The sequence below is a fragment of the Leuciscus leuciscus genome (assembly GCF_965113295.1).
Source record: "Leuciscus leuciscus genome assembly, chromosome: 7".
Taxonomy (NCBI): Eukaryota; Metazoa; Chordata; class Actinopteri; order Cypriniformes; family Leuciscidae; genus Leuciscus; species Leuciscus leuciscus.
This window is the reverse complement of record NC_138731.1, coordinates 14,507,450-14,533,808: the sequence shown is the minus strand read 5'-3', so window position 1 is coordinate 14,533,808 and position 26,359 is coordinate 14,507,450. Positions and strand designations below refer to the sequence as shown.

At 38.3% G+C, this 26,359-nt stretch overlaps 2 protein-coding genes across 3 annotated transcripts in view; both read left to right on the top strand.

Annotated features, from left to right (window-relative positions):
* Positions 1 to 14,023, top strand: part of LOC309503349 (activin receptor type-1-like) — a 72,677-nt gene extending 58,654 nt beyond the window's left edge. For both annotated transcript variants that reach the window (XM_082176145.1, XM_082176146.1), the window contains 2 exons: positions 11,182 to 11,312; positions 13,629 to 14,023. In XM_082176145.1, the coding sequence (XP_082032271.1) occupies positions 11,182 to 11,312; positions 13,629 to 13,763 (266 nt within the window). In that variant the 3' untranslated portion in view covers positions 13,764 to 14,023. The remainder of the gene's footprint in view (positions 1 to 11,181; positions 11,313 to 13,628) is intronic.
* Positions 14,024 to 14,585: 562 nt separating this feature from the next.
* Positions 14,586 to 26,359, top strand: part of acvr1c (activin A receptor type 1C) — a 122,724-nt gene continuing 110,950 nt past the window's right edge. Inside the window, exon 1 of the mRNA XM_082176184.1 lies at positions 14,586 to 14,725. Within this exon, the coding sequence (XP_082032310.1) occupies positions 14,662 to 14,725 (64 nt within the window). The 5' untranslated portion in view covers positions 14,586 to 14,661. The remainder of the gene's footprint in view (positions 14,726 to 26,359) is intronic.

Genomic DNA, 26,359 nt, shown 5'->3' with positions numbered 1-26,359 from the left:
GCCAGGAAAAACCGTTAAGTGTTTCCCGCATGAGGTACTTTGTGTTGTACGTTGCCATGACGTTCACGCGCGCATGAAACTACCATTGTACCTCATCGTTTGTTGTTGGACACAACAAATGTGTCCCCACATTAAGTCCTTGAATTTGAGGGTATTGGACCTGGAAAGTCCTTGAAAGGTCCTTGAATTTGAAGTTAACCAAGGTGTGGGAACCCTGTAAACTATGCAGCCTAACATTGAATTATAGAAGTCTATAATGTGTTATGTGTATGCTAGGTCAAAGAGATGTGTTTTTAGTCTAGATTTAAACTGACAGAGAGTGTCTGCTTCCCGGACAATGTTAGGAAGACTGTTTCAAAATTTTGGTGATAAATAGGAAAAGGCTCTACTGCCAGCAGTCGATTTTGATATTCTAGGTATTATCAACTGGCCGGAATTTTGAGATCGCAAAATCTCAAACGAGATCTCAAATGCCTCTAAGAAGGGTTAGGGTCATTTATTTCATTTGGAATGCAGTGTGCTATATTAAAAATATGAAACTCAATGACAGAAGGCTGCTTTCAATGCTGAAAGCAGTCTTTGTTTATTGCTTACTCGTATTGTTATTTACAAGCCTTTGTTTTGTAGCTATTTTAGTTTATATATTTAAAATTCTTAACATGCAATTGTTTTAATTAAAATGTTTAATGTGTAATTATTTTAAAAAGTACTTATAACTACATATGTAATTGAATATAAAATAAAGATTTTAAGTTTTATTAATAATATTAATGAATAAAAAATAATAAAAAAATATTTAAATCGAATCGGATCTTGAGGTGCTTAAGGATTCCCATCCCTACTATACAATGATTTATTGCTTGTCTTTGTTGAATAATACAAAAGGTAAAGAGCTTAAAAATAATCGCATATTAAATCGCAATTGCAATATTGGTAAAAGAAAATTGCACTTAGATTTTCCAAAATCGTTCAGCCCTAATAGATATAAATGTTAAATAGGCTACATTTATATATATGTAATGTTTGTAATGTTTGTATAAAATGTGTTTATTGCTTTTGAACTTGTTTTGAGGATGGCACTCTTGGCATTGCTCTGGTATCTTGCTGCACATGCTCTCAGGTGAGAACGCGTCTTTAGAGAGTGTCATGTTTACAGAGATTGACGAAAGAAAAGGGTGTGTGGAATGCCCTTATATGGACATGGTTTGGGCATGTTTTATGTAAATGACTTACCTCTGGATTTAGAATAATCAGAATACTCAACATTAAAATGAGGTCAAGAACAAACAAGTGCGTACACACGTGTTGTGAATTAGGCAGAACGTTTTCATGAGAAGTTCAAATGTGCGTATAAATATGCATAGCGTAGGCAATTACTAGTGAATATTATTTATTAGTTCTCAGTCCCAAAGACGAAAGGGACCATCCTGACTTTCATCAGTGACAGGTATAAAAGCAAACATCTGTCATTGTATGGGGATGCATGAGTACAAACGATTTGGTGTGACTTTTATGTGTGTGAAGGTACCACTGATGTGGAGGCATGTATTGGGATTATACAGAGACATTTAATGGCATCAAGATGACATCTTTCTTGGGTAGCAAGACAATGCCAGGCCTCATTCGGCTTGTGCTACAACAGAGTGGTTTTGTGGACTCTCTACACGTCAAGTCAAGTCATCTTCATTTATATAGCGCTTTTAAAGGGATACTTTACAGTTTTTTCATATTAAACTATGTTATTCCCTTAACTAAGTCTTGTCTTTGTCTTGCGGCGAAACTTTGTTAGCCCAGTTCATTTAATATGGGCCAAGCAGAGAAGCTACCAAACACCTCCACGTTTTCCCTATTTAAATACAGTTACTCGCGAAGTGTAACTCGACCTAGAACGGTGACACAAAACAAAACGTTGCGCTTTTCTAAGCGTGTAAAATGGATAACTATTTTGTATGGCGGAATACCATAGCAAGTGCTTACAAGCACTTGCTATGGTATTCCGCCATACAAAATAGTTATCCATTTTACACGCTTAGAAAAGCGCAACGTTTTGTTTTGTGTCACCGTTCTAGGTCGAGTTACACTTCGCGAGTAACTGTATTTAAATAGGGAAAACGTGGAGGTGTTTGGTAGCTTCTCTGCTTGGCCCATATTAAATGAACTGGGCTAACAAAGTTTCGCCGCAAGACAAAGACAAGACTTAGTTAAGGGAATAACATAGTTTAATATGAAAAAACTGTAAAGTATCCCTTTAACAATGTAGATTGTTCCAAAGCGGCTTTACAGAGATACAAGGATAGTTTAAAGTAACAGAGATTGTTTTGGCTTTATAGCTGTTCTTGAATAAAGTTATTTTCCAGCTAAAGTTAATTTGATTGATTCACTTCAGTCACAACGATCATTAGTTATTAACTTAGGGGCCGCTAACATGACACCGTTTTAACAGGAAACTCAGGAACATTGAATTATAGAAGTCTATAATGTGTTATGTGTATGCTAGGTCAAAGAGATGTGTTTTTAGTCTAGCTTTGAACTGACATTCAAGCATTGTCTGCTTCCCGGACAATGGTAGGAAGACTGTTCCAAAGTTTTGGTGCTAAATAGGAGAAGGATCTACCGCCAGCAGTCGATTTTGATATTCTAGGTATTATCAACTGGCCGGAATTTTGAGATCGCAATAGACGTGAAGGATTATAATGCGTTAAGAGCTCGCTCAAGTACTGCGGAGCTAAACCATTTAGTGCTTTGTAAGTAATCAGCAATATTTTAAAATGTATACGATGTTTAATAGGGAGCCAATGCAGTGTTGACAGAACAGGGCTAATATGGTCATACTTCCTGGTTCTGGTAAGAACTCGAGCTGCTGCGTTTTGGACCAGCTGTTGCATGTTTATTAAGTGTGCAGGGCAACCACTCAGTAGAGCATTACAATAATCTAGCCTTGAGGTCATGAACACATGAACTAATTGTTCTGCATTTGTCAATGAGAGCATATGGCGTAATTTATATATATTTTTAAGATGGAAAAATGCGGTTTTGCAGATACTAGACACGTGACTTTCAAATGAAAGATTGGTATCAAAGAGCACACCCAGGTTCCTAACCGACGACGAAGACTTAACAGAGCAGCCATCAAGTGTTAGACAGTATTCTAGGTTATTACGTGAGGACGTTTTTTGTCCAATAATTAGAATCTCTGTTTTTTAAGAATTTAGTTGTAGGAAATTACTAGTCATCCAATTTTTTATATCAGCTATGCATTCCGTTAATTTTGTGAATTGGTAGTTTTCGTTAGGTTGTGAAGAAATATAGAGCTGAGTATCATCGGCATAACAGTGAAAGCTAATTCCATGCTTCCTAATGATATCTCCTAATGGTAGCATGTACAGAGTGAACAGCAGTGGTCCTAGTACTGAGCCTTGTGGTATGCCTTACTGAACTTGTGATCGATAAGACATCTCTTAATTTACTGCTACAAACTGATAACGGTCAGATAAGTATGATTTAAACCATGTTAATGCAATTCCACTAATGCCAACATAATTTTCAAGTCTATTTAAAAGAATGTTGTGGTCAATAGTGTCAAATGCAGCACTAAGATCGAGTAAGACCAATAGAGAGTATTGGTACTATGGTACGGTCTAATCCTGAGTGAAAATCGTTGCAGATATAATTTCTTTCTACAAATGAACATAGTTGTGAAGATATTGCCTTTTCTAGTATCTTTGACAGAAAGGGTAGATTCGAGATTGGCCTGTAATTGACTAATTTTGTAGCATCAAGCTGTGTGTTTTTTTTACAAGCGGTTTAATCATAGCCAGCTTAAAGGTTTTTGGTATGTATCCTAGAGACAAAGATGAATTAATGATAGTAAGAAGAGGATGTATGACCTCTGGAAGCATCTCTTTCAGTAGCTTAGTCGGTGTAGGGTCTAACATACATGTCGGTTTGCCGTCTTTAACTTTTGTTTATGTATTTGTTTATTTATTTTATTAAAAGCTTTGGAATGTTTGCCGGTTCCCGCCGGTTCCCGCCTCCTCTCTTCCCACAATAACGAACTTTGTTACACATACTTATTCAGTCGTGCCTGCTTCATTTATTTGTGATCACAGGAATGCATAAACAACTCAATGGGACCATTCACATATCGCATCTAAAAACGTGTGAAAGGTGCGGCTGTGCCGCTTTCTCCTTCTTTCCAAAGCGATTGCGCTCCCCGTGGCATCTGTCGTTGCTATGCAACCATGAACCGCGCACTCCACATCATGTTGACTGAGCTTTCAATATTGTTACGGGAAGGGTGAAGCTGATTGGTTCTTGTCACATGATCTGCGGTGCGCTTGTGGCATTCTGAAAAATGTAAAAAGAAAAAAAGGGAAAAAGGAAAAAGCGGCCGCATAACTTTCATTATGAGCGCGCTTGCCGCGTGCCTACATTTGAAATAACGAACTTGAGCGCGCAAAAGACTCTATGTGAAGAGCCTATTAAGGCTTTAGTCCAAAGACAAAAATATTAATAAAATGTTTACATCACTAGAAAGATTGAGCATTTCTATTAATTTTCCACATAATTATTTTGATCTGAAGAGGTTTAAGCAATCTCTCCCTTCTCACTATACGGTTGTCCTTTCAGCCAGAGCAATGTTATCAGTTAACCGGAGTTATGAGTTTACTCTTCCGCTGGAAGTTACAACTGGTGGTGCTGTCACAGGTGCTGCAGGGGCTGTTGCCAGGAGTATTTAAATGTTCAGTTCCTACCCCAGGAGGGGATGAATTTTTCACTGCACCCAGTAGCATCTGATTGCAATGGCATCGCTTGCAGATATTTACAGTTCCTGAATAGGACGGCTCCATTCTCAGTTTGTTTAAGAACATCTTTCTCCCCAGGTTGAAGTTCTGGTAAAACACAAGCAGAGTGTCTCAGATCATAGAAGAACTTGTAGGATGCATTTGCAGCTTTATTCTTCCTCTCCACAGTTTTGTAATCAATAGGTTGAGGCTGGTGTTTTTCCTCAAGCATTGGTAGGTTGGTTCTGATCTTTTGTCCTTGATATTGGCAGGGCTTAGTCCAGTTGCAGCAATGGGTGAAGCCCGGTAGCACATCTGTGCCATATAAGGATCAGGTTGGCGGAGAATCCTTGAACTGCTCTCTCTGCAGCTCCATCGGCTTGGGGGAAATAAGGATTTGATGTTGTGTGGTGAAACTCATAATATGTACTGAACTTCTGAAATTCAGCCAAGGTGAACTGTGCGCCATTGTCAGATACAAGCTCCCTGGGAATTCCCAATCTTACAAGCATGCACTTCAGTCTTCTGATAACATGGAAGCTGGATGGTGTCTGAAGGTGAGCTTTTTCGATGTCACAGGAGTAGTAGTTCTACCATTCAACTTAGATAAATCTGCTGCAATTTTTTACCAGCAGGCAAAGGGGAAGTGAATTTTAAAGGTTCTTTCCTTTGAATGGGTTTGTGAGCCCTACTGAGACCCTCCTGTTAATGTTAATACCTATTTCAGGCCACCAAACTAACATCTTTGCCCTCTGACGGCACTTGGCGAGACCTTAATGACCTTTATGTATTCATCTTACCACCTTCTTACTCATCGACTGATAGCCACTCAGCTGGAGGGAAATATGTTTTGGCCAACCCTTGCTGAGAAAGCTTATCACTGCCTGGAGATCTGCATCTCCCTCTGTGGCCGTTTGATCAATATCATGAAAGTTAATGGTTTATGGTTTGTTTGCAGGCAAAATTCATCTAAGCCTTTCAGGTAGCTGGCGAACCGCTCACATGCCCACACACGGCCAGGCCTTTTCGATTTGGGAGTATCTGCGCTCCACTTCAGTCAAGGTAATGGAGCAGAATACGACCACGTGCTGCATTACCATGAACTTGAAGCAAGGCAGCCCCTAACCCAAAACTACTCGCATCTGCACTGACCATAGTCTCAGGATCATATTATGCAAGAGCAGGAGCTGTGGCTAACTTGCAATTTACTTTGTTCAGAGCCTGCTCGTGGACTTCTGTCCAAAGCCAGATTGCATCCTTCTTCTGCAGAGCTGTAACTGGCTGGAGCTTTGTGGAAAGCTCTGGCACAAATATGCCTAAATCAGTGGTCACCAACCTTTTCAAGCCCAAGATCCCTGACCTCTGCCACTTTAGTCACAATCCAAAAGATGCCATACACATGTAGCATGAGCCGTTTTTATTTTATTTAAAGTGCCTCTGTTATGCATTTTTGAAAATTACCTTTCATGCAGTGTGCAATGTAGCTGCATGTGAATGTAAACAGTCTGCATAATAGTTTATCTCAAAAGAAAGAGTTGAAACTGTACCGTTGGAGTTCGGATCTATTTTTGAGAAGTTCAAGTTACGACTTACTACATTTGCATAATGCCCGCCTACGTTCTGTATGGACAAGACATCTTGCTGTAGTCCTGTAGCCAGTGGCGGTTCTACATTGAATTACACCCTGGGCGAGACCCCTTTCGAGCTTCTCAGCAAGCAGGGGCGCCTGCAGCAGCAGGGGGCGCAAATTTGGCAATTCCCCACACAATGAAATGATAGATAATAGAAAACCGCTTCGCGGCGCAGATTTATTATTTATTTATTTTTTTTCTGCTCGTGCCGGCGGTGCCGCCCCCCCAAAAATGCCGCCCCGGGCGATTGCCCGGTTCGCCCGTGCCTAAAACCGCTACTGCCTGTAGCTCATTTGTGTGGATATCATGTCGTCAAGACGCTGTGCTCTCCGCTTTGAGAGGAAAATTCGGTTTATTTTCTCCTCTAAATTAAGAATTCTGTCTGTCTGCCTAAAGCTAGTTATTTTACTCAATAAAGTTTTAAATATGAATATTTTTCTTACACGAACGCATCGCTTCATTTCAAAAGGCCTTATTACCCTCCAGAGCCGCGTGGAGCACTTTAATCAGGAATGGATGCGCTTTGAAGGACTTCCAAAACCAAAAACTCATTCCCTCCCATTCCCTCCCATATGAAGTTTGGAAGAGCCAGGACATTTTTTTAACATAACTCCGATTGTATTCGTCTGAAAGAATATGGCTTCAGAGTGAGTAAATCATGGGCTAATTTTCATTTTTGGATGAACTATCCCTTTTAAGCAAAATTTTCACTGGTTCACATTTGAGCAAGCCAATATCTTCATAGACATCATCGTGGTCTGAGATTACATCCACTCTCTGTACTAGACCCAATACAAGCAGTGCTACGACTGAGTAAACTGGCCCATCTACAACAAAACCCCAATTTTTTCCCATTTTCTTTCAGTATTTGCTAGCAATTTTCTCATAAAGCTCACTTTTCCCCCAGTACTTCTCACATTTATACTGGTTTTGACCAGTGGAGTGTGACCTTGTAAGCTCTTCTATGTAGAGCGTGACATGATGGTGAGGTCTGCCCCAGTATAGATTTTGAACTTGCCCGACCTTCCCTGTATAGGCTGAGTAATGCACCACCTCACAAACTCATTCATTACAGACTTGAGTAAAAATGCACCACTAGTCTCAGTATCACACACTACTAGCTCTTTGACATTTTTGATATCAAGTCAAAATTTATTAGATAATGACCTCGCGTTTATCAAGGCCATCCTCAGTGTCTGAGATTCTGCTATTTCATCATTTGGAGATGAAATCTTGATAGAACAAAGATTGAGCAGGTTTACTGACCGTAACTTTGCGACTGGCTTGGAGGAAGACCGACAGGATGAAATTACTGGAATGACGTCATTGAACAGAGAAGTGAACTGTGCGTCTTTATAGAAACTGCGCCGGGATCCTCGGTGGACATATCGAGGACGGCGCACAATTTTCAAGTGAGCACAGTAATTATAAATGTCCACAGGAAGACGATATGTTGAGTTCAGTTTATGCAGATCCAGAGATGAGTAGAAGATAGCCATACTTGTACAGATATTGTAACCAAGAGTCAAAACAGCAGTGTAGAAAAGTACATTAAAACAGCTGTGACATGCCAGACCAATGAGCAGGAAGGACAGCATCCTCTGTAGCGCCACCATCACCTGGTCTATGTCCTAACACACGTCTGTGAAGCCGCTGTTGTAATAGATGGCCGACGAGTAAATCGAGCGATATCCACAGCTATCCGATCCTCCAGCCGAAAGGCAGTAGCATCCCAGTCCGCAGCAGGACCGTCCGAGCGCAGAGCTGAGTCTATGCGACTCTTCCGCGACGGGCCGATGGTAAGATAGATGAAGAGTAGGCAGGTGGATCAGGTAATCCCGCGATTAACAGCCGATCATCTGGCGGATCATCCGGCGGAGACGGCCGATCCAATATTGCACTCACAAGACAAAGTCTTCCGCGGCAAGCCAATGTTGATGGAGATGAAGTGTTGGCAGGAAGTTCGGGCGATCCCCGCGATTAACAGCTGATCGTCCAGCCGAGAGCAGTCGATCACAACTCGCCGAAATCCTTCCTACACCAGCCAGTAAGTGACAATCCTCATCGGAGGAAATATAATTTTAGCGGACGAAAGGCCTTCAGGTAGAACAGGCGCTCCCTTGAATCCAAAACGGATAGCTCAAAATTCAAATATAGGTTCACGCACGTAAAACTGAGCTGATAGAGCAGCGGCAGTCAGACACGCCAGCGTACGCTCTAACCGCTCAGATATGGTCCCATAAAGTGCTTTGTGCCTTTCCGTGCTGTAATCTGCAATCTGCAATCACCTCAGCGGCCGCTCCCCCGCACACATTTTGGGGCTTAATGAGCTCAGACTGCTGCATGATCTGGACCACCACTTTGTCTAATGTCAGATCAGGTTCCATTTGTAACTCTTGGCAAATGTCATGATCTGCAATCCCAATCATGACTCTGTACCATATTTGTTCCTCTTAGCTTGCACTGAATTCAGCCAAATCATAGAGGCATCTCACAAAAGCATCAACAATCTCTCCTGATCTTTGTGTGCACTGGTGAAAACAGGCCCTCTCATGTATAACGTTCCTCTGGGGAACAAAATCATTTCATTAAATTTGCCAATAACAGTCTAGTAATTATTTGCATGCGAAGCTTCAGCAAGTGTGAACGATCTGAATATCATTTCGGCATTTTTACCCATTGCATAAAGCAGGGAGTTGACTAGTACTTCACTTATTCTGAAGTGACTGAATTCCTTGTTCAGCTTCATTGCGATGGGAAACCATGGGTGAACCGCTGGATCGCAGGCTGTGCAAAACAGTGATGTCATCGTTCAGCTCAGTTCAGTTCTCGTCTTATAGTGTCAGTACATTTAGATCAAACATGTTGTTGAATATTAAGTCTCCCCAACTAAGTAAGCCAGAGGCGACAGTGGCAACGATCCCAAACTCCATCAGGTGACAGAATGGAGAAAAAAAACCTGGCTCAGTCGAGGGGCCAGTTCTCCGCTGGCCAACGAATGAACAGGGTGTGATTATGATTCCAGGCTGAATCTCAAGTCAGATGTTAGATTGTGGATTGGTATCAATCAAAATATTTTATCCAGTTCCTTCTGCTTGAAGATCAGTTTCATCACACTGGTATGGAGACGAAGCTGGCTATTGGGGTCTGTGCTGAGGACTTGTCTGGTTCTCCTGGTCTTTGCATTACACATCACTCCACTATTGCAAGAAATTTGACTAAATAATTAATAATAATAAATAAACATTGTCCAAAAGAGGCTTTGTGTCTGCTTTTGCTTGTGGGTGCATGTGTTATTTGGCTTCTACTCTTTTCACATTGAAAGGGTCATTACAGTACTGTCTTCAGAGGCCTGTCTGATGCCCTCAGCATGTCTCATCTAAAATGGATCCCTATTGCTCCCTTTTGTCTAATGGCTTCAGTACTCTATATATAGTAAGCATTGCTGGCGATCCTGATGAAGCTGAATTTTTCACCTTACGGTTGGCACAATCAATGCTCAGTGATTATCTGTGTAATTTGTTAACCAGTGTAATACTGTTGTGCATGGGCGTAGGTTTGATTTTGGAATTGGTGGGGACATATCCAGAAGCTGAGGATTCAGGAAACGAATAGGATAATGTATTATGGTTTTTAGTCTATAATGACCTTAACGATAGCCCATGTTAAATAATAAATTATGTAATGTTACAGGTAACTAATGATGACAAGGGGGACGTTTAATAGTGCAATGCAATAGTCAGTATGTCTATACTGTCTTGTTCCTTGCTATTTGAAGAATCCAAGCACGTCGTCTATACATGTCATTAACAAAAATGAACTGTTGGCTTATTTGTTTCACAATAATATAGTCCAGTTTGTCCTGTTGGACATGGCACACAGCAATACTGTTAAATCTCACTTGTGCAACTGTTGTTCTGAGCCATGCTTTCAGTCTCCTAAGAGTACTGAAACTTATTTCAACCTCAGCTGATGAGACTAGGGTGACTAAAAGTGATATGTTGTGTTTTTTATGTTTTATGGGGACTTTATAGAACATAATGATTTTTATGCTGTACAAACCCTTACACTAACCCTACCCCTAAACCTACCCATCACAGAAAACAAGGATTTCAGATATTGCCATCTTTATAGGGTCCCCATAATGTAAGGTTACACACACACACACACACACACACACACACACACACACACACACACACACACACACACACACACACACACACACACACACACACACACACACACACACACACACACGTTTAGGTTTGCCACATATCACACGATTGTCTAATAATGTTATTGAAAAAACTGCACTGTCAATCAATATGTGATTGACTGTATGCGATTGATATTAACATAATCAATATGTGACGCGATTTGTCCCATATTTTCTTACTCAGAACTGTTGATTTCTCCATCACTTACCACATATAGGTTTCGGAGGAGATTTGCCACTGCACACAACCAAAAACAACCTCTCACAAGTTAGAAAAAAAAAAAGTGGATTTGGGAGGCGGGATCTATTAACCGTTTGTGTACCAGGAATTGCACATTTTTCACAGAACGCTCTTGTGAGAGATTTTTAATCTCAATGAGATGCTTCCTGGTTAAATATGTGAAGTAAAATAATTAATATATAAAAAACCACAAGTTATTGTGTAAATTCTACGCCCCTGCTGTTGTGACAATAAAATCTGATGATACTGGCTGATCATTATTTCTGTGTGATTTCCAAATGTGTTTCGTCTTCACTGATTGTGCAGGTATTGTTGAAGATTACAAGCCCCCATTCCATGACGTAGTGCCGAGCGACCCAAGCTTTGAGGACATGAAGAAGGTGATATGCACAGACCAACAGAGACCAAACATCCCAAACAGATGGTTTTCAGATCCAGTAAGTACTGTACCTGCTCAGATTCCTGTGCATATACCTTTATAAATCAAGTTAATCTGTCATGCTGTTTGTAAACACTAAATTAAAAATCTTTGATGAAAATTACACGGTGTCTTAAGATCCAGTGGCAAGCAATTTGTCTTTTCACATTGAATACAACAATGCTGCCAATCAGAACATTTGAATAGAAATTACATGGTTATAGCTGGTTAGGAAAACGGCTGTATTAGCGGTATGAATCTTCATTGACTTTGTGATTCTATTATGATTGCAAAGCTAACAATTTGATTACAAAATGATTCTCAGTGCATCTTGTCCTCCCAACTGTTTTTATTAATACACACTAGAGGTTAGCATTGTCACATCAGTAGCCATTACCAATGAAATGCAATGATTGTTGTTGCCAAAGATGACTAACTAAAGATAAAAATTTCTATTACAGTGCTATAACACTTCCTTTTCCCCGTTTAACTACATTGAATATTGAATTTATTTATACTATTAAATTATAAAATTCATATATAAAATGAATAATTAAAACAATTGTATGTAGTCAAGTAATTTTTCTACAAACTAAATATAGCTTCAAAATATACAAAAGTAAAGATTCATAAATAAAGAACAAAGAAACACATTAAAAGCAATAAGCAAAGAGTTTGTTCAGTACTTTTAAATATCTAAAAGTTTCCAGACAAGAGCAATGAGTGATACAAGTGCATTTAACTGCTCATACAGTCCCACACAGCCCACACACACTTTACCATTTGAAAGTCTGTTAGTCAGTTTTGTGTGTGTGGAATTCACAGTAAGCAGAAGATGGTTGTTCAAATCAAAAGCAAAAAGTGTGGTTACAAAATTATTTCAGGATCGATACGCCAGTTCTTTACCCTGGAAATCCAGAGTTCTCGCGAGAGAACAAGTTGAATTTGTTCAGCGAGTTTACTCTGGCGTCGAGTAATGATGCTCATTAAATATGCCCTTGTATTCGGGCTGCACCAATCACATCGGGTTATCTGATATAGGCGGGCCAGAGGCGAGCAAATAGATGACGACAGCGCTGTGACGTCGAAGTCATTAGTAAACATTGCTATGGATGAACACCAGTTGTTTGAAACCGCTTTGGCTGCTACAGTGAACAAGTTAGACTTGGCTTTTTATCTAAAAGAGGAACAGAAGACGGCGCTCTAATCGTTCCTTTGCAAGAAGGACGTTTTTGCTGTTTTGCCGACCGGATACGGCAAGAGTCTAATCTACCAGTTAGCTCCGCTGGTAGCTAAGCGTATGGGGCTTGTTGTGATTGGTCATCCAATCGCATGTTATCCAATTGTGTGCAGTGAGATTTTCAAATGCATGCTTGGTGCCGCCCCTCGAGCTGGACGATTTTCATTAGTCGATGTCAGATCATTAATCTTTCAGATTTAGGTCTGGATTTCCAGGCTAGCAGTTCTTAAGCTTCGATTCAGAATTGCTGAAGAAAGAATAATGTGCATCTGAGTTTTTTTTTAGTTTTTTTTTACCATAAGGCAGTATGACATTTCAATCACAGTCATTTATGAGTGATATATCCCAGTAAGTGTATATATTACAAAATACTTTTTTTGTTGTTGCTGGAAATACAATTTAAACATGGTTTTATATTTAACAACCATGCATTAATGGTTTTTATTGGATAATTAATTGAATGAATACTTTCCACATCAAAGTTATTGAATTTCATTTCATTTTTGAAATATAATGGCCCGATGGACAAACCAAAAGAGAAGATTTTTCATTGTAACAAATGTATCATAATTATTATATATATATATATATATATATATATATATATATATAATTTATATATATTTAACAAATAAATGGATAAAGTTAAACTAATATTATAAAATCCATTATTATTCATAGTTTTCAGTCAAGTGACTGGCACAGAGACCTGGAGGGCAAAACATCCATTGAACAGGCCAGTTAATTTTGCGTCTGTTTCAAGCCATTAATATTTAGATCACCTCGCAAAAGAAGTCAGTATTTCAATCAATAAAAACATCGGGACATTCTAAAACATTCATCAATAAGGTGAATATTGATTTTGGTCTTTCAATATCACAGTGTTACTACGTAATTACTTAGTACAAACCTGGTAAAAATGACTGTCGGGCAACAGAGGATAGCCCTGTTTTGCCCTACTGGTGGACGTTCCTAAGAGGGTGTGACGTCACGTGACACTCTTATTTCTTTCTATTGACGATTCCTACCTCCGTTGCTTTGTGTTTTTCACTCTCACATTGCTTGATTCAGTCTCCTTTTGTTTTTATTTTTCAGACTTTAACATCAATCGTTAAACTCATGAAGGAATGTTGGTACCAGAATCCATCAGCCAGACTTACAGCATTACGCATCAAAAAGACTCTGACAAAAATTGGTAATTCTCTGGACAAAGTAAAAATGGACATATGAACTGCTTCCTTATGGAAGACCCTAAAGGCCTTTAACCATGCCCAACAGATGTCTCACCTGGAGAACAAACCGGAAAAAGAGATTATCCTGACTTAGTGCTCTTATAGAGGCACATCATATTTATTTTGAGTTTACAGGGGGGCATAATTCATTACAATTATTAAACAGATGAGAATGTGGCCTCAAATGCAAACTTAAACCAAGATAAAATCTTTATTTATAGAGAGACAGTTGCTGGAAATAAAGCAGTTGAAGTGAGAGGATGGTTCTTTTTTTGCGTTTGAGTTTGTTATATTTAAATTACTTAGTAATTTTTACATTTGAGCCCCTGAGGAACTCTCTGCAAACCCATGTAGATAATGTATATCCATACTCCTTAGGTTTTATTATTATTTTCATAACAATTAAAAAAAAAAATCCTCAAAAAAAAAGTTGATTTACTTTAATTTAAAAAAAACTGGGGGGAAAAATTACCTGCTAGATTCATCCATATAATCCACAATTGAGTATTTGTTGAAATAATGAACATCAAATAATGGTCTTTTATTGCTTAAAAGCCATAAACTCATTCCAGTAATTATTCATTCAAAATAAACAAACAAATAAAGTAAAAATTCTGTACTTCCTTTACTGAGGTTATTGGAGTTTCCCAGTCATGCGGTTGAGGTTTGCTGGTGCACCCACCGCCCTTCCATCTATGTCTTTCTCTCTCTGTAATCCTCTTACATTGAGCCACAGGAGGAGGAGCAATTAAGTCTCTCTCTACGTGTTCAGTCGCTCTGGGATTTATTCAGAGTGGAGAAATGCTAGCAGTCACTGTGGAAATGCAGCAGATTAGAGTCATGGTCATTTTGTCCATAAAGGTGGATGTAATGATGTGCGGAGAGTGACTGATGCCATGTCTTATCTCAGGTGCTCAGAAGTGGCGCTTTTACTCTTCATTTTTGTGGAACTCACTACAGGTACAGTTTCTTCCGTCAGCTCATTCTCTACTCTATTAAACTTGTTTTGAGACAAAATGGAAGTATATTTGCAACTGCAACATATGTAAGTAAAGTTGAGTTCATAGTCACAACAACATTGTGTGTAATCTTCTTACTGTATTTAGATGACCTTACATTCTGTTATGCTTATGCTTAACTTACTGTTTTATACGGACTCTGAGCATTATGTAATGAACTGGTTAAAGTCAAAAGATCAAAACATTAGTGTCTGGTGGTGTTCACATGTGTGTCTAGTTCACAGAAAAGCACAGACAGGTGCTCATTAAATATATCTTTAAAGGCTAATTCACACTGCACAGGCAGATGCCTACCAATGGTGTTTGTTTTTGCCAACTGAACATGTTCAATCTGCATTTGTCAGGTTGTGGAATGTCTGAGAAGTGATGTTCTGTAATCTGTTGATTGTCTGCATTGGTTAGTGTCTGTCTGCAGTGTGAGTTAGCTTTAAAAAGGCATTTACTTATCACAGTCATGAGCAAATGGTAAAATACAGTATATTTTGGGGGTGGGGGGGGTAAAATAAAACTTGTTTTTTGTACACTTGTTGTGATAGTGAAAACATTTGGTAACTAAACAGAATTTCATTAAGGTTAATGACAACATGTTACAATGTTTACATGACTGGTAGGCTACTGTTTTTATTAGTCCTTGACACAAATTTCAATATTTCAATTCATAAGTTTGCGATTTGATTCCGTTTTTCAATTTAAAACTTATTAATTTGGATAAATATCAGGTAAAGTATCTACATGTAAATTTTTCTCAAGGAAAAAGTCTCTCAACTATTGCTGTAAACATATAGGGAGACCTGTGAGCTGGTATTATTTTTAAAGGTTAAAATTAACTATTCAAATTAATATAATACAGTTTTTATAATAATAACGTTATAATATTGTTAATGATATGAGTAAAAAATATAATAAATATGTAATATAGTGCATATATTTAGCAAAATACTCCTCTGTAGTAAATTTTTCGTTATGGTCATTAAACGGCTTTCCTGAGGAATATGTAACGTTGCGTGACATTTTGTTCTCAAGCTGTTTTATTGACCTCTTTTTGCGGTTGAAACGCAGATTGATCAATTACATAAGACATAATACATTTCAGTAAGTTGTACTCTGTTTCAACATACCTTCTAATGTTTGATTTTTCTGTGAGAAAATGGATGTGTGGCAAAGAGCGTGAGAACAGTGTCAATTGCGTTAATCTCACGCTGAATGTGTGAGGCCTGTTATTTTTATGCTTAGAATACTGAGTGCTCAGAACCTCTTGCAAGCCCTTCGGACTTGTCTCTCAGCTGCCTTGCGCAAAATTGGTGATAGGCAAAGTTTTGTGAGGGAACACACATATCTTTGCGGGAGAACTCAAAAGTTTTGCGAGAGAATGCAAAAGATTATATATATATATTTTTTTTTTTTATCCCAAATTTTGTCTCTTTAGGGTACATTACAATAAGAAGAAAAATATTAAAAAGCTGATAGCATTTTTGAAATTTCATCATAAGTTTTGACCACAAGGTGGCGCTTTCCCAAAACTTTTTGAGTACCTTTATAGCATCATGCTGAAGACACGTACTGAGTTTTGTAAGGAAATGGCAATGTGTTTGTAAAATATAGCATTTTATAACACAATTCTAAATAGCCGAAATATTTGTTTTTTCAGATTTTTTTTTAATCAAATTATTTTGTTTCTAGCCCTTACGGTTCAAAAGTTATTAGCATAAACATAAATGCAACTTTTGACAGTTGGTGGCACTAGAGTGTTTAATTTAGTGACTAAAAATTTGCTTTGGTTAATGTTCAGACTGTCTTCTATCTGTGTGCCAAATTTTAAAGCTTTTCCGAAAGCAGTTCTATGGGGCTGTCATAGACTCAAGAGCGGAAGAAGAAATATGGCCCCGTGGATGTTTAGTGATCCAGTTGAAATGAATCTTAAAGATGTGGTTTTTAAAGCAAAGTCCATATTGAATCTTCTCTGAAAGGAAGGGTTTAATGAAACTGGTTTGAACATACAGGTGTAAAAAAAAAAAAGAGAAGTATAAAATACCCTGTATACATTTTTTACTCTCATAAGGTAAGTGATCGTTATATGTGAGGACCTTTTCATTCCATTTTTCAATAATATATTTAGCCTTCTAACCTTGTTTGGTCCGTCATTAGAATGGCCACATCTGAACAAGTAAGTGCATCGCATTACGTTTTCATCAACTTGCAGGTTATAAAGTTTATTGTAGCTATGTGGGCGCTCAGTTTTTTTCTGTCATTTGATCAAAATCCCTTCTACACACAAGACCATTTAAGACAGTAGGGTGCAGTGGGCCATTAATGCAAAAGATATTTACTGTGTTCAATGGGTTTACACTTTCAGAGCATAATTCAATTCAATTCAATTCACATTTATTTAGAGTTTTTCACAATACATATTGTTTCAAAGCAGCTTTACAGAAAATGCATGTCTACATTACAATTTAGAGTGATGTTTTCAGAGGTGACTGTGTCCACATGTGTATTATGTTATGTATTTCAGAAATGTACATATACAAATCACGCAGTTAGCGAATAATGTATTAATTTAAGGCAGAAACAATGAGCTCATTGAAGTAATTAATACATGTTTGTTAACAAATGATTATGACATATAGAAAATTGTAGCATTGTTGCATGTTGATTCAGAGTTTGCGTCATCTTAAAGGGATACTCCACTTTTTTTGGAAATAGGCTCATTTTACAACTCCCCCAGAGTTAAACAGTTGAGTTTTACCGTTTTCTAATCCATTCAGCCGAACTCCGGGTCTGGCGGTACCACTTTTAGCATAGCTTAGCATAGATCATTGAATCGGATAAGACCATTTGCATTTCTCTCAAAAAAATGACCAAAGAGTTTCAATATTTTTCCTATTTAAAACTTGACTCTTCTGTAGTTACATCGTGTACTAAGACCAACGGAAAATGAAAAGTTGCGATTTTCTAGGCTGATATGGCTAGGAACTATACTCTCATTCCTGCGTAATAATCAAGAAACTTTGCTGCCGTGCCGCAGCGCCTGAAAATAGCTCTAATAGGTTAGACAAACTTAGTCCCGGTCACGTTGGAAGTTACTGAGCTGGGGACTATTTTCAGGCGCTGCGTCATATCATTACGCCTGCTGCACTCATGGTACGGCAGCAAAGTTTCTTGATTATTACGTAGGAATGAGAGTATAGTTCCGAGCCATATCAGCCTAGAAAATCGCAACTTTTCATTTTCCGTCGATCTTAGTATATGATGTAACTACAGAAGAGTCAAGTTTTAAATAGGAAAAATATCGAAACTCTTTGGTAATTTTTTTGAGAGAGATGCTAATGGTCTTGTCCGATTCAATGATCTATGCTAAAAGTGGTACTGCCAGACCCGGAGTTCAGCTGAATGGATTCGAAAACGGTAAAACTCAACTGTTTAACTCTGGGGGAGTTGTAAAATGAGCCTATTTCCAAAAAAAGTGGAGTATCCCTTTAAGTCCTGACAGGAGTTGGTGCCGTCTCTTCACAGGTGTAGGGTATCTGAAGTCTTCATAATAGGCTGGATCCAAACTGGAGTTGACATACTCTCTAGTTACCTCAGGATGGGCATATCGAGATAAAACAGCAAAGCAAATGGAAAATAATTTGCGTAGCAACTGTTGATAACATTAAGCAAAGATAATCATGTGCATTTAATCTGATATAACTGGAGTATAAGGTTATGAGAAATTAATTATATAAATGGTTGGCCAAAGAGATGTCTTTAATCTAGATTTAAACTGGGAGAGTGAGTCTGAGCCCTGACCATTATCAGCTATTCCAGAGTTTAGAAGCCAAATGTAAAAATGCTCTCCCTCCTCTAGTGGACTTAGATATCCTAGGTATTACTGGAAGCCCCAAACTTTGTGATCTTAAAGAACGTGATGGATTGTAAGGCGATAGAAGATCATTTAAATACACAGGAGCTAAACCATTTAGGGCCTAATAGGTCAGTAGCAACACTTTATAATTGATACGGAACTTAATAGGTAGACAGTGTAGAGATGATAAAATTGGTGATAGACGATCATATTTTCTTGACCTAGTAAGAACTCTAGCAGCTGCATTTTGGACTAATTGTAGCTTTTTTTATTGAGGATGCAGGACAACCAGCTAGTAATGCATTACCGTAATCTAGTATTCGTAGCTTAGCTATGTTTCTGAGGTGGAAGAAGGCTGTTTTTGTAACATGAAATATGATTTTCGAAAGACAAGTTGCTGTCTAATATAACACCCAGGTCTTTAACTGAAGAGGATGAAGTTACAGTAAATACTTCTAAATGCAAATTGTATTCTAAGAGATTCTGTCTAGTTAACTTCTGGCAAGTTACAAGGTAGTGAGCAGTGACATCACTTTGCGGTAGAATATCTATATCAGGATTGGTTCCATGCGATATAATTAAATCTAGTGTATGATTAAAACAATGAGTGGGTCTATTGCTGTTTTGCTTTACCCCAAAGGAGTTTAGTACATCTGTAAATGCAGCCCCTAATACATCATTTTTATTATCTACGTGAATGTTAAAATCACAGACAATCAATGCTTTATCGACGTTGACCAATAGGTCAGAGAGAAAATCTGCAAACTCTTTTAGGAAATCAACATAGGGGCCTGGAGGTCTATATATGGTAGCCAAAGCAAGAGATAGTATACTCAGAAAACAGGACACAGGTTTAAAAGAATCCTACTATCAATGAAGTTGAGACTGTTTTTTATCAGTTTCATTTTGATAAACACGACAATATAACATTTGCGACTATATGAAGAGGTTTTACTGTTATAAAAAAAACAGATTTGTGAGCATTAGTGGAACTGAATAATAAACAAAAGTTTCAGAATAAACACGAAACACGCTGTGATCGCTGTCATGAGGTGAATCGTTAAACACGCGCCGTCATCAGAGCTTGTGCTCTTGAGAAGTATGAATCAGCCGGCTGCTCTCGAATCGTTCTCGCGGTACTTTGATGGCATACGTCACAGTCACGTGGCATCTGCGCTGTCTCAAGTTGGACACAATTTCTAACCAGAATGCACAACTTCAAGTCAGCCGCCGATCGGTCTGCGCAGCGCTGCATGAACAAAAAAAACAATAAATCAGCGGAAAGAGTAGTGATGTATCGTTCAACTCTGAGCTGACGGTAAGAGTCAGTTCCCACCCGAGAGCTGTTTTCCCTTTTTGTATATTAATACAAGACAGAATAAAATGATTATCCTTTCACTACACTGCTCAGCCACACGTCAAGTAGTCACTAACTGAATGTTGTTTTGATTGTTTTATGTGCATGTGATCAGGTGTGATGACATTACCAGTGCTGCTCTCGATACAGTTGGCTATGTACATTAACATAATTTTCAGTCACTGCATGGAGTGTGTGAGGTCGAGCAGTGTGGCGAAAAGATCATCCTCGATATCGGGTCAGAAAACAAGATGAGTGACAATGTATGCAACGTATACTCTTATTACTGAGATAAACCAAATGATCCGGTTCGGTTCCCTAAAAAGAGCGTGAATTCCCATCATGAGGAAATAGCCTATCAGTCACATCAGTGTTTCTCTGCACAGGACCCACAGACAAAAACCATGTCAATCGAGTGTAAAAACGTTTTTGCGAATTTAGGGATTTCCCCCCAGAAATTTTCCGTTTACATTTCTCGTTTCTGATGCGATACTTCAAAATGTACATAAAAACAGGGTGATGGAAACACATTGTCACATTTTTTATTTGCAGAGTTCATTTTAATCAATGTTCTGATTTCTGATTATTCTGATATTCAAATTTCATAAAATTTTGTAGTATTGCAGTATTGATTCAGAGAGGAAGGGGGACTTGCCACTGTGCTAGACTAAGGCCCTGTTTACACCTAGTAGTAAGATGCATTGTGGTCAATCGGATCACAAGTAGACAGGATAGACCCATTTACACCTGGTATATCTCTTTTATCCACTTTCAACCACTTCTGTCCTGATTTCTTCGAGGGGAGGGTCTACGAACATTCTTCGTAAATGTTTTTTGTTAGTTTTTTCCGATCTTTCGAGCTAATGGCCAAAATAAGTTTGCCGAATTTACATATGAATGTGCCCAGAGACAACGGAAAATCACGGAGAGCATCAGCTTTTGTTTCTGCTCTGACAGCCGCAAGACTGTGTGAACGCGGTGAGTGAGTGTTAGAAATCAGGTGTCCAATCAGGTGCTTGGGTCTTCAGCCGACAAAGTTTAAATTCAGTCTGGGTAGCGCGCTTCCACAATGTCTAGGCGTTAGATCAGTAGACAGAGAGTAGGCAATATTTTTAATTGACTGGAAACTTGAAAAAAAATGTATTGGGGTCTATACAAGTTAAACATTCAATGATCTTTACACATCAGATTTATATGTACATTAATTATATAAAACTATACTGTCATTACACCATAGTTATACAAAGGAACTAAATCAATGCTTTTATTTCCATAAAAAAAAGATTAGGCTAAAAAGATTTGTTATCCTGTGGCTGGTGGACAATATTAATATCATAGCCTTCATCTTTAAATTGAAATGGCTGATAGTTTAGAAATTGTTGTTAGCCTTCTGAGCATCACAAACTCACGAAATTAAGCATGTTTGCTCAGAATGACTTTTTCTCAATTTGTAAAAAAGTTTGAGAAGTTTGGACTTTGTACACACAAGATTTAGGCATAATAGTCATTACAGGCCAAACCAGACATATGTATGTGTATATATATAAGTGAGGAAAATAAGTATTTGAACACCCTGCTATTTTGCAAGTTCTCCCACTTAGAAATCATGGAGGGGTCTGAAATTGTCATCGTAGGTGCATGTCCACTGTGAGAGACATAATCTAAAAAAAAAAATCCAGAAATCACAATGTATGATTTTTAAACTATTTATTTGTATGATACAGCTGCAAATAAGTATTTGAACACCTGAGAAAATCAATGTTAATATTTGGTACAGTAGCCTTTGTTTGCAATTACAGAGGTCAAACGTTTCCTGTAGTTTTTCTCCAGGTTTGCACACACTGCAGGAGGGATTTTGGCCCACTCCTCCACACAGATCTTCTCTAGATCAGTCAGGTTTCTGGGCTGTCGCTGAGAAACACGGAGTTTGAGCTCCCTCCAAAGATTCTCTATTGGGTTTAGGTCTGGAGACTGGCTAGGCCACGCCAGAACCTTGATATGCTTCTTACAGAGCCACTCCTTGGTTATCCTGGCTGTGTGCTTCGGGTCATTGTCATGTTGGAAGACCCAGCCTCGACCCATCTTCAATGCTCTAACTGAGGGAAGGAGGTTGTTCCCCAAAATCTCGCAATACATGGCCCTGGTCATCCTCTCCTTAATACAGTGCAGTCGCCCTGTCCCATGTGCAGAAAAACACCCCCAAAGCATGATGCTACCACCCCCATGCTTCACAGTAGGGATGGTGTTCTTGGGATGGTACTCATCATTCTTCTTCCTCCAAACACGGTTAGTGGAATTATGACCAAAAAGTTCTATTTTGGTCTCATCTGACCACATGACTTTCTCCCATGACTCCTCTGGATCATCCAAATGGTCATTGGCAAACTTAAGACGGGCCTTGACATGTGCTGGTTTAAGCAGGGGAACCTTCCGTGCCATGCATGATTTCAAACCATGACGTCTTAGTGTATTACCAACAGTAACCTTGGAAACGGTGGTCCCAGCTCTTTTCAGGTCATTGACCAGCTTCCTCCCGTGTAGTTTTGGGCTGATTTCTCACCATTCTTAGGATCATTGAGACCCCACGAGGTGAGATCTTGCATGGAGCCCCAGTCCGAGGGAGATTGACAGTCATGTTTAGCTTCTTCCATTTCTAATGATTGCTCCAACAGTGGACCTTTTTTCACCAAGCTGCTTGGCAATTTCCCCGTAGCCCTTTCCAGCCTTGTGGAGGTGTACAATTTTGTCTCTAGTGTCTTTGGACAGCTCTTTGGTCTTGGCCATGTTAGTAGTTGGATTCTTACTGATTGTATGGGGTGGACAGGTGTCTTTATGCAGCTAACGACCTCAAACAGGTGCATCTAATTTAGGATAATAAATGGAGTGGAGGTGGACATTTTAAAGGCAGACTAACAGGTCTTTGAGGGTCAGAATTCTAGCTGATAGACAGGTGTTCAAATACTTATTTGCAGCTGTATCATACAAATAAATAGTTAAAAAATCATATATTGTGATTTCTGGATTTTTTTTTTTTAGATTATGTCTCTCACAGTGGACATGCGGAGTTTGGTATGATGACAATTTCAGACCCCTCCATGATTTCAAAGTGGGAGAACTTGCAAAATAGCAGGGTGTTCAAATACTTATTTTCCTCACTGTATGTATATATATATATATATATATATATATATATATATATATATATATATATATATATATATATATATATATATATATCTGCTAAAGGTTTAATAGCCTAGATCAGAATTTTTTTGATAACTTTTTGCCAGCATGGTCTTGAGCTGATATCTGCAAAGTTTCGTGAAGTTCTGAGAAATGGCCTAGGAGGGGTTAAAAAAAGTAGGTGTTTTAACAAATAATGACAGATAGTGTTTTTATTTTTATTTTTTAAATGAATAAGATTATCAAGTTAGATTTAGCATTGTTCGGGTTTAAAGGGATAGTTCACCCAAAAATGAAAATTCTGTGATCATTTACTCTCTCTCAAGTTGTTCCAAACCTGTATGACTTTCTTTCTTCTGCTATACACAAAAGAAGATATTTTAAAGAAGGTTGGTAATTAAACAGTTGCTGGTCCCCATTGACTTCCATAGTATTTTTTTTTTCCTACTATAAAAGTCAATGGGGTCCATCAGACATTTGGTTACTGACTTTCTTCAAAATATCTTCTTTTGTGTTCAGCAGAAGAAAGAAACTCATACAGGTTTGGAACAACTTGAGGGAGAGTAAATGATCACAGAATTTTCATTTTTGGGTGAACTATCCCTTTAAAGCAATGATTCAGAAGAATTTTTTTTTTTAATAGAAATCAGAGATATACATTTCTTCAGTTCTTGACTCTTAAGGAAAGTAGAATTTTGCTTCAAGTTATGATCCAAAATGCGAATTGCCTTGTGATAGTGCCACCTAATGTGGCAAATGTGTGTCTGTGCGCCTGAGTAGTGGTGCATGATTGGGAACATCCTGCGGAGTTTGGTGTCTCTGCGATTTACGGTCTCTGATGTCCATGTTTTAGGGCAGAAAATAATCTAAAAGAAGAAGAAAATCAGCACAACCACAACAGGGTTCCAGCACCTTTGGTGCTTGGCCCTTAAAGGGATAGTTCACTTTGAAATTAATTTTTGGTATGTTTTAGCTTACCTCAAGGGCATCCAAGATGTAGGTGTCTTTTTTTCCGCAGTAGTTTCAATTTTGATATTTTTAGGTCAAACCGTTCTTGTCTGTCAGTCATATAATGCAGGGTCCAAATTAAAACAATTCCCTGTCGTCCAAATTAAACAATTCCCCATCGTAAGTACACATTGATGGCCTAAGACACGAAACGAGCGGTTTGTGTGAGAAAACGAACAGTATTTATATCGTTTTTACCACTTATACACAGCCATGTCCAAGTGATCTGATCTGACGTGTACGCAGACTGGTGCATAGATATATACACACTAGATGTCGCCTTGTCTACGGCAGTTCATTGGAACGAATGTCTTTAAGGCGACATCTAGTGTATATATCTATGCACCAGTCTGCGTACACGTCAGATCAGATCACTTGGACATGGCTGTGTATAAGTGGTAAAAACGATATAAATACTGTTCGTTTTCTCACACAAACCGCTCGTTTCGTGTCTTAGGCCATCAATATGTACTCACGATGGGGAATTGTTTAATTTGGACGATGGGGAATTGTTTAAATTTGGACTCTGTGCATGCTCTTTGAGACAGTGACCATAGACCTGCATTATATGACTGACAGACAAGAACGGTTTGACCTAAAAATATCAAAATTGAAACTACTGCGGAAAAAAAGACACCTACATCTTGGATGCCCTTGAGGTAAGCTAAAACATACCAAAAATTCATTTCAAAGTGAACTATCCCTTTAATAAGAACATTTATAGAGACAATAGGGGCTTATGCATATATTTAATAATAATATTAAATATAGCTGCAAACAGTGATTATGGGGAAAAGCACAAAAGAGGTAAAATGGGGAGAAAAAAAAAACATGGCAGGGTGTTATCAGAGCATTTAAATATGTACAGTAGTGCAATAGGCAGAACATGTTATGTCACGTTTACGCTCTGTTTCAGTTCCATGAATCTTTGTATTTTCTTGTTTTTCCTGTTTAGTTCCTGTTTCTTTTGTTCCCATTGCTTATTTGTTACTAATGTTACCCATTATGTTCACCTGCCCCTTGTTTTACCTTCTTTATCTCCTATGTATTTAAGCAGCGAGTTTGGTTCTCTTCATTGACTAGTGTTGTCTTTGTGTCAGCTGCAAACCTGTTGCGTTTTTTTGCTCCTGCGTGCTAAGATTACTGGATTACCTTATTTTTTTCTCTCGTTTTGTAAATAAAACGGCTGTGATAGATTTGCCTCTCTTTCTCCTCTTCCTTTGCCTAACATGACAATATGTGGCTCCTTTATTAAAATTTGACTTTTTTTTTTTGTTATACGAAAACTGTTTGAGATAAAAAAAGAAAAAAGTTTTCAATAACTTTTTACCAGCATGGTCTGATGATGATCTGTCTGGATGGTGACTATAAGAGAAGTTTGAAAAAGTAAGTTTAGGGCATTAATCATAATGGAAAAAAAAGCAGATTCTCAAAAACTGTATAATGTTTTTATGTTTTGTTAAATGCCATCAACAGCATTATGCACAAACAAGCAGACATGCATAAACCTCTGTGTCATGGACGACAGTCGTCCGTGAGGGGCTGAAGCTTTTACTTTTGTTTTGTTGTTCAGGGGAAGAAGGAAGTGGGAACCCTGTGATTTTAATCATAAAACAAACACAAAACGAAAGTAAAAGTGGCAGCCCCTCACAGACGACTGCCGTTCACACATAAACAAAACATCTCTCGTCCTTCACTGTCATCGCTCCTCCTTTTATGCTTCTGAAGCTCCTCAGTGAGAAACTCGAGACCGGTCCTTATCATTCAGGGCACCCACAGTGATGGTAAGCCTAAATAACCCTGAGTAAAAAATACGCTTTTAATCACCGAATGACTAATAACTGATAAATAACTTCAATCAGTAAATAAATAAATAAAAACGAAAATAGTGTTATAATCTTTATCATTTTTTCATGTTGCATAGCATCGCTGAAGTATGGAGTATCATATTATCCACAGATTCCAAATCTTTTTCGAAAGTGTTCAAGTTGAAATCCACAAAACAGGCCACAGAAAGGATTACTTAGCAAATGTTTGATATCATTTCTGCTTTTAAAGCATGCTTAGATGGAAGAAATTGCTTCTGGTGCCAAAGACTTGTCACGTTTTCTCAACAATAATCTAGGCAGCAACTCCAAAGGCATAAACATGCAAAAATGGGCAATTAATCTTTACCTAAACAC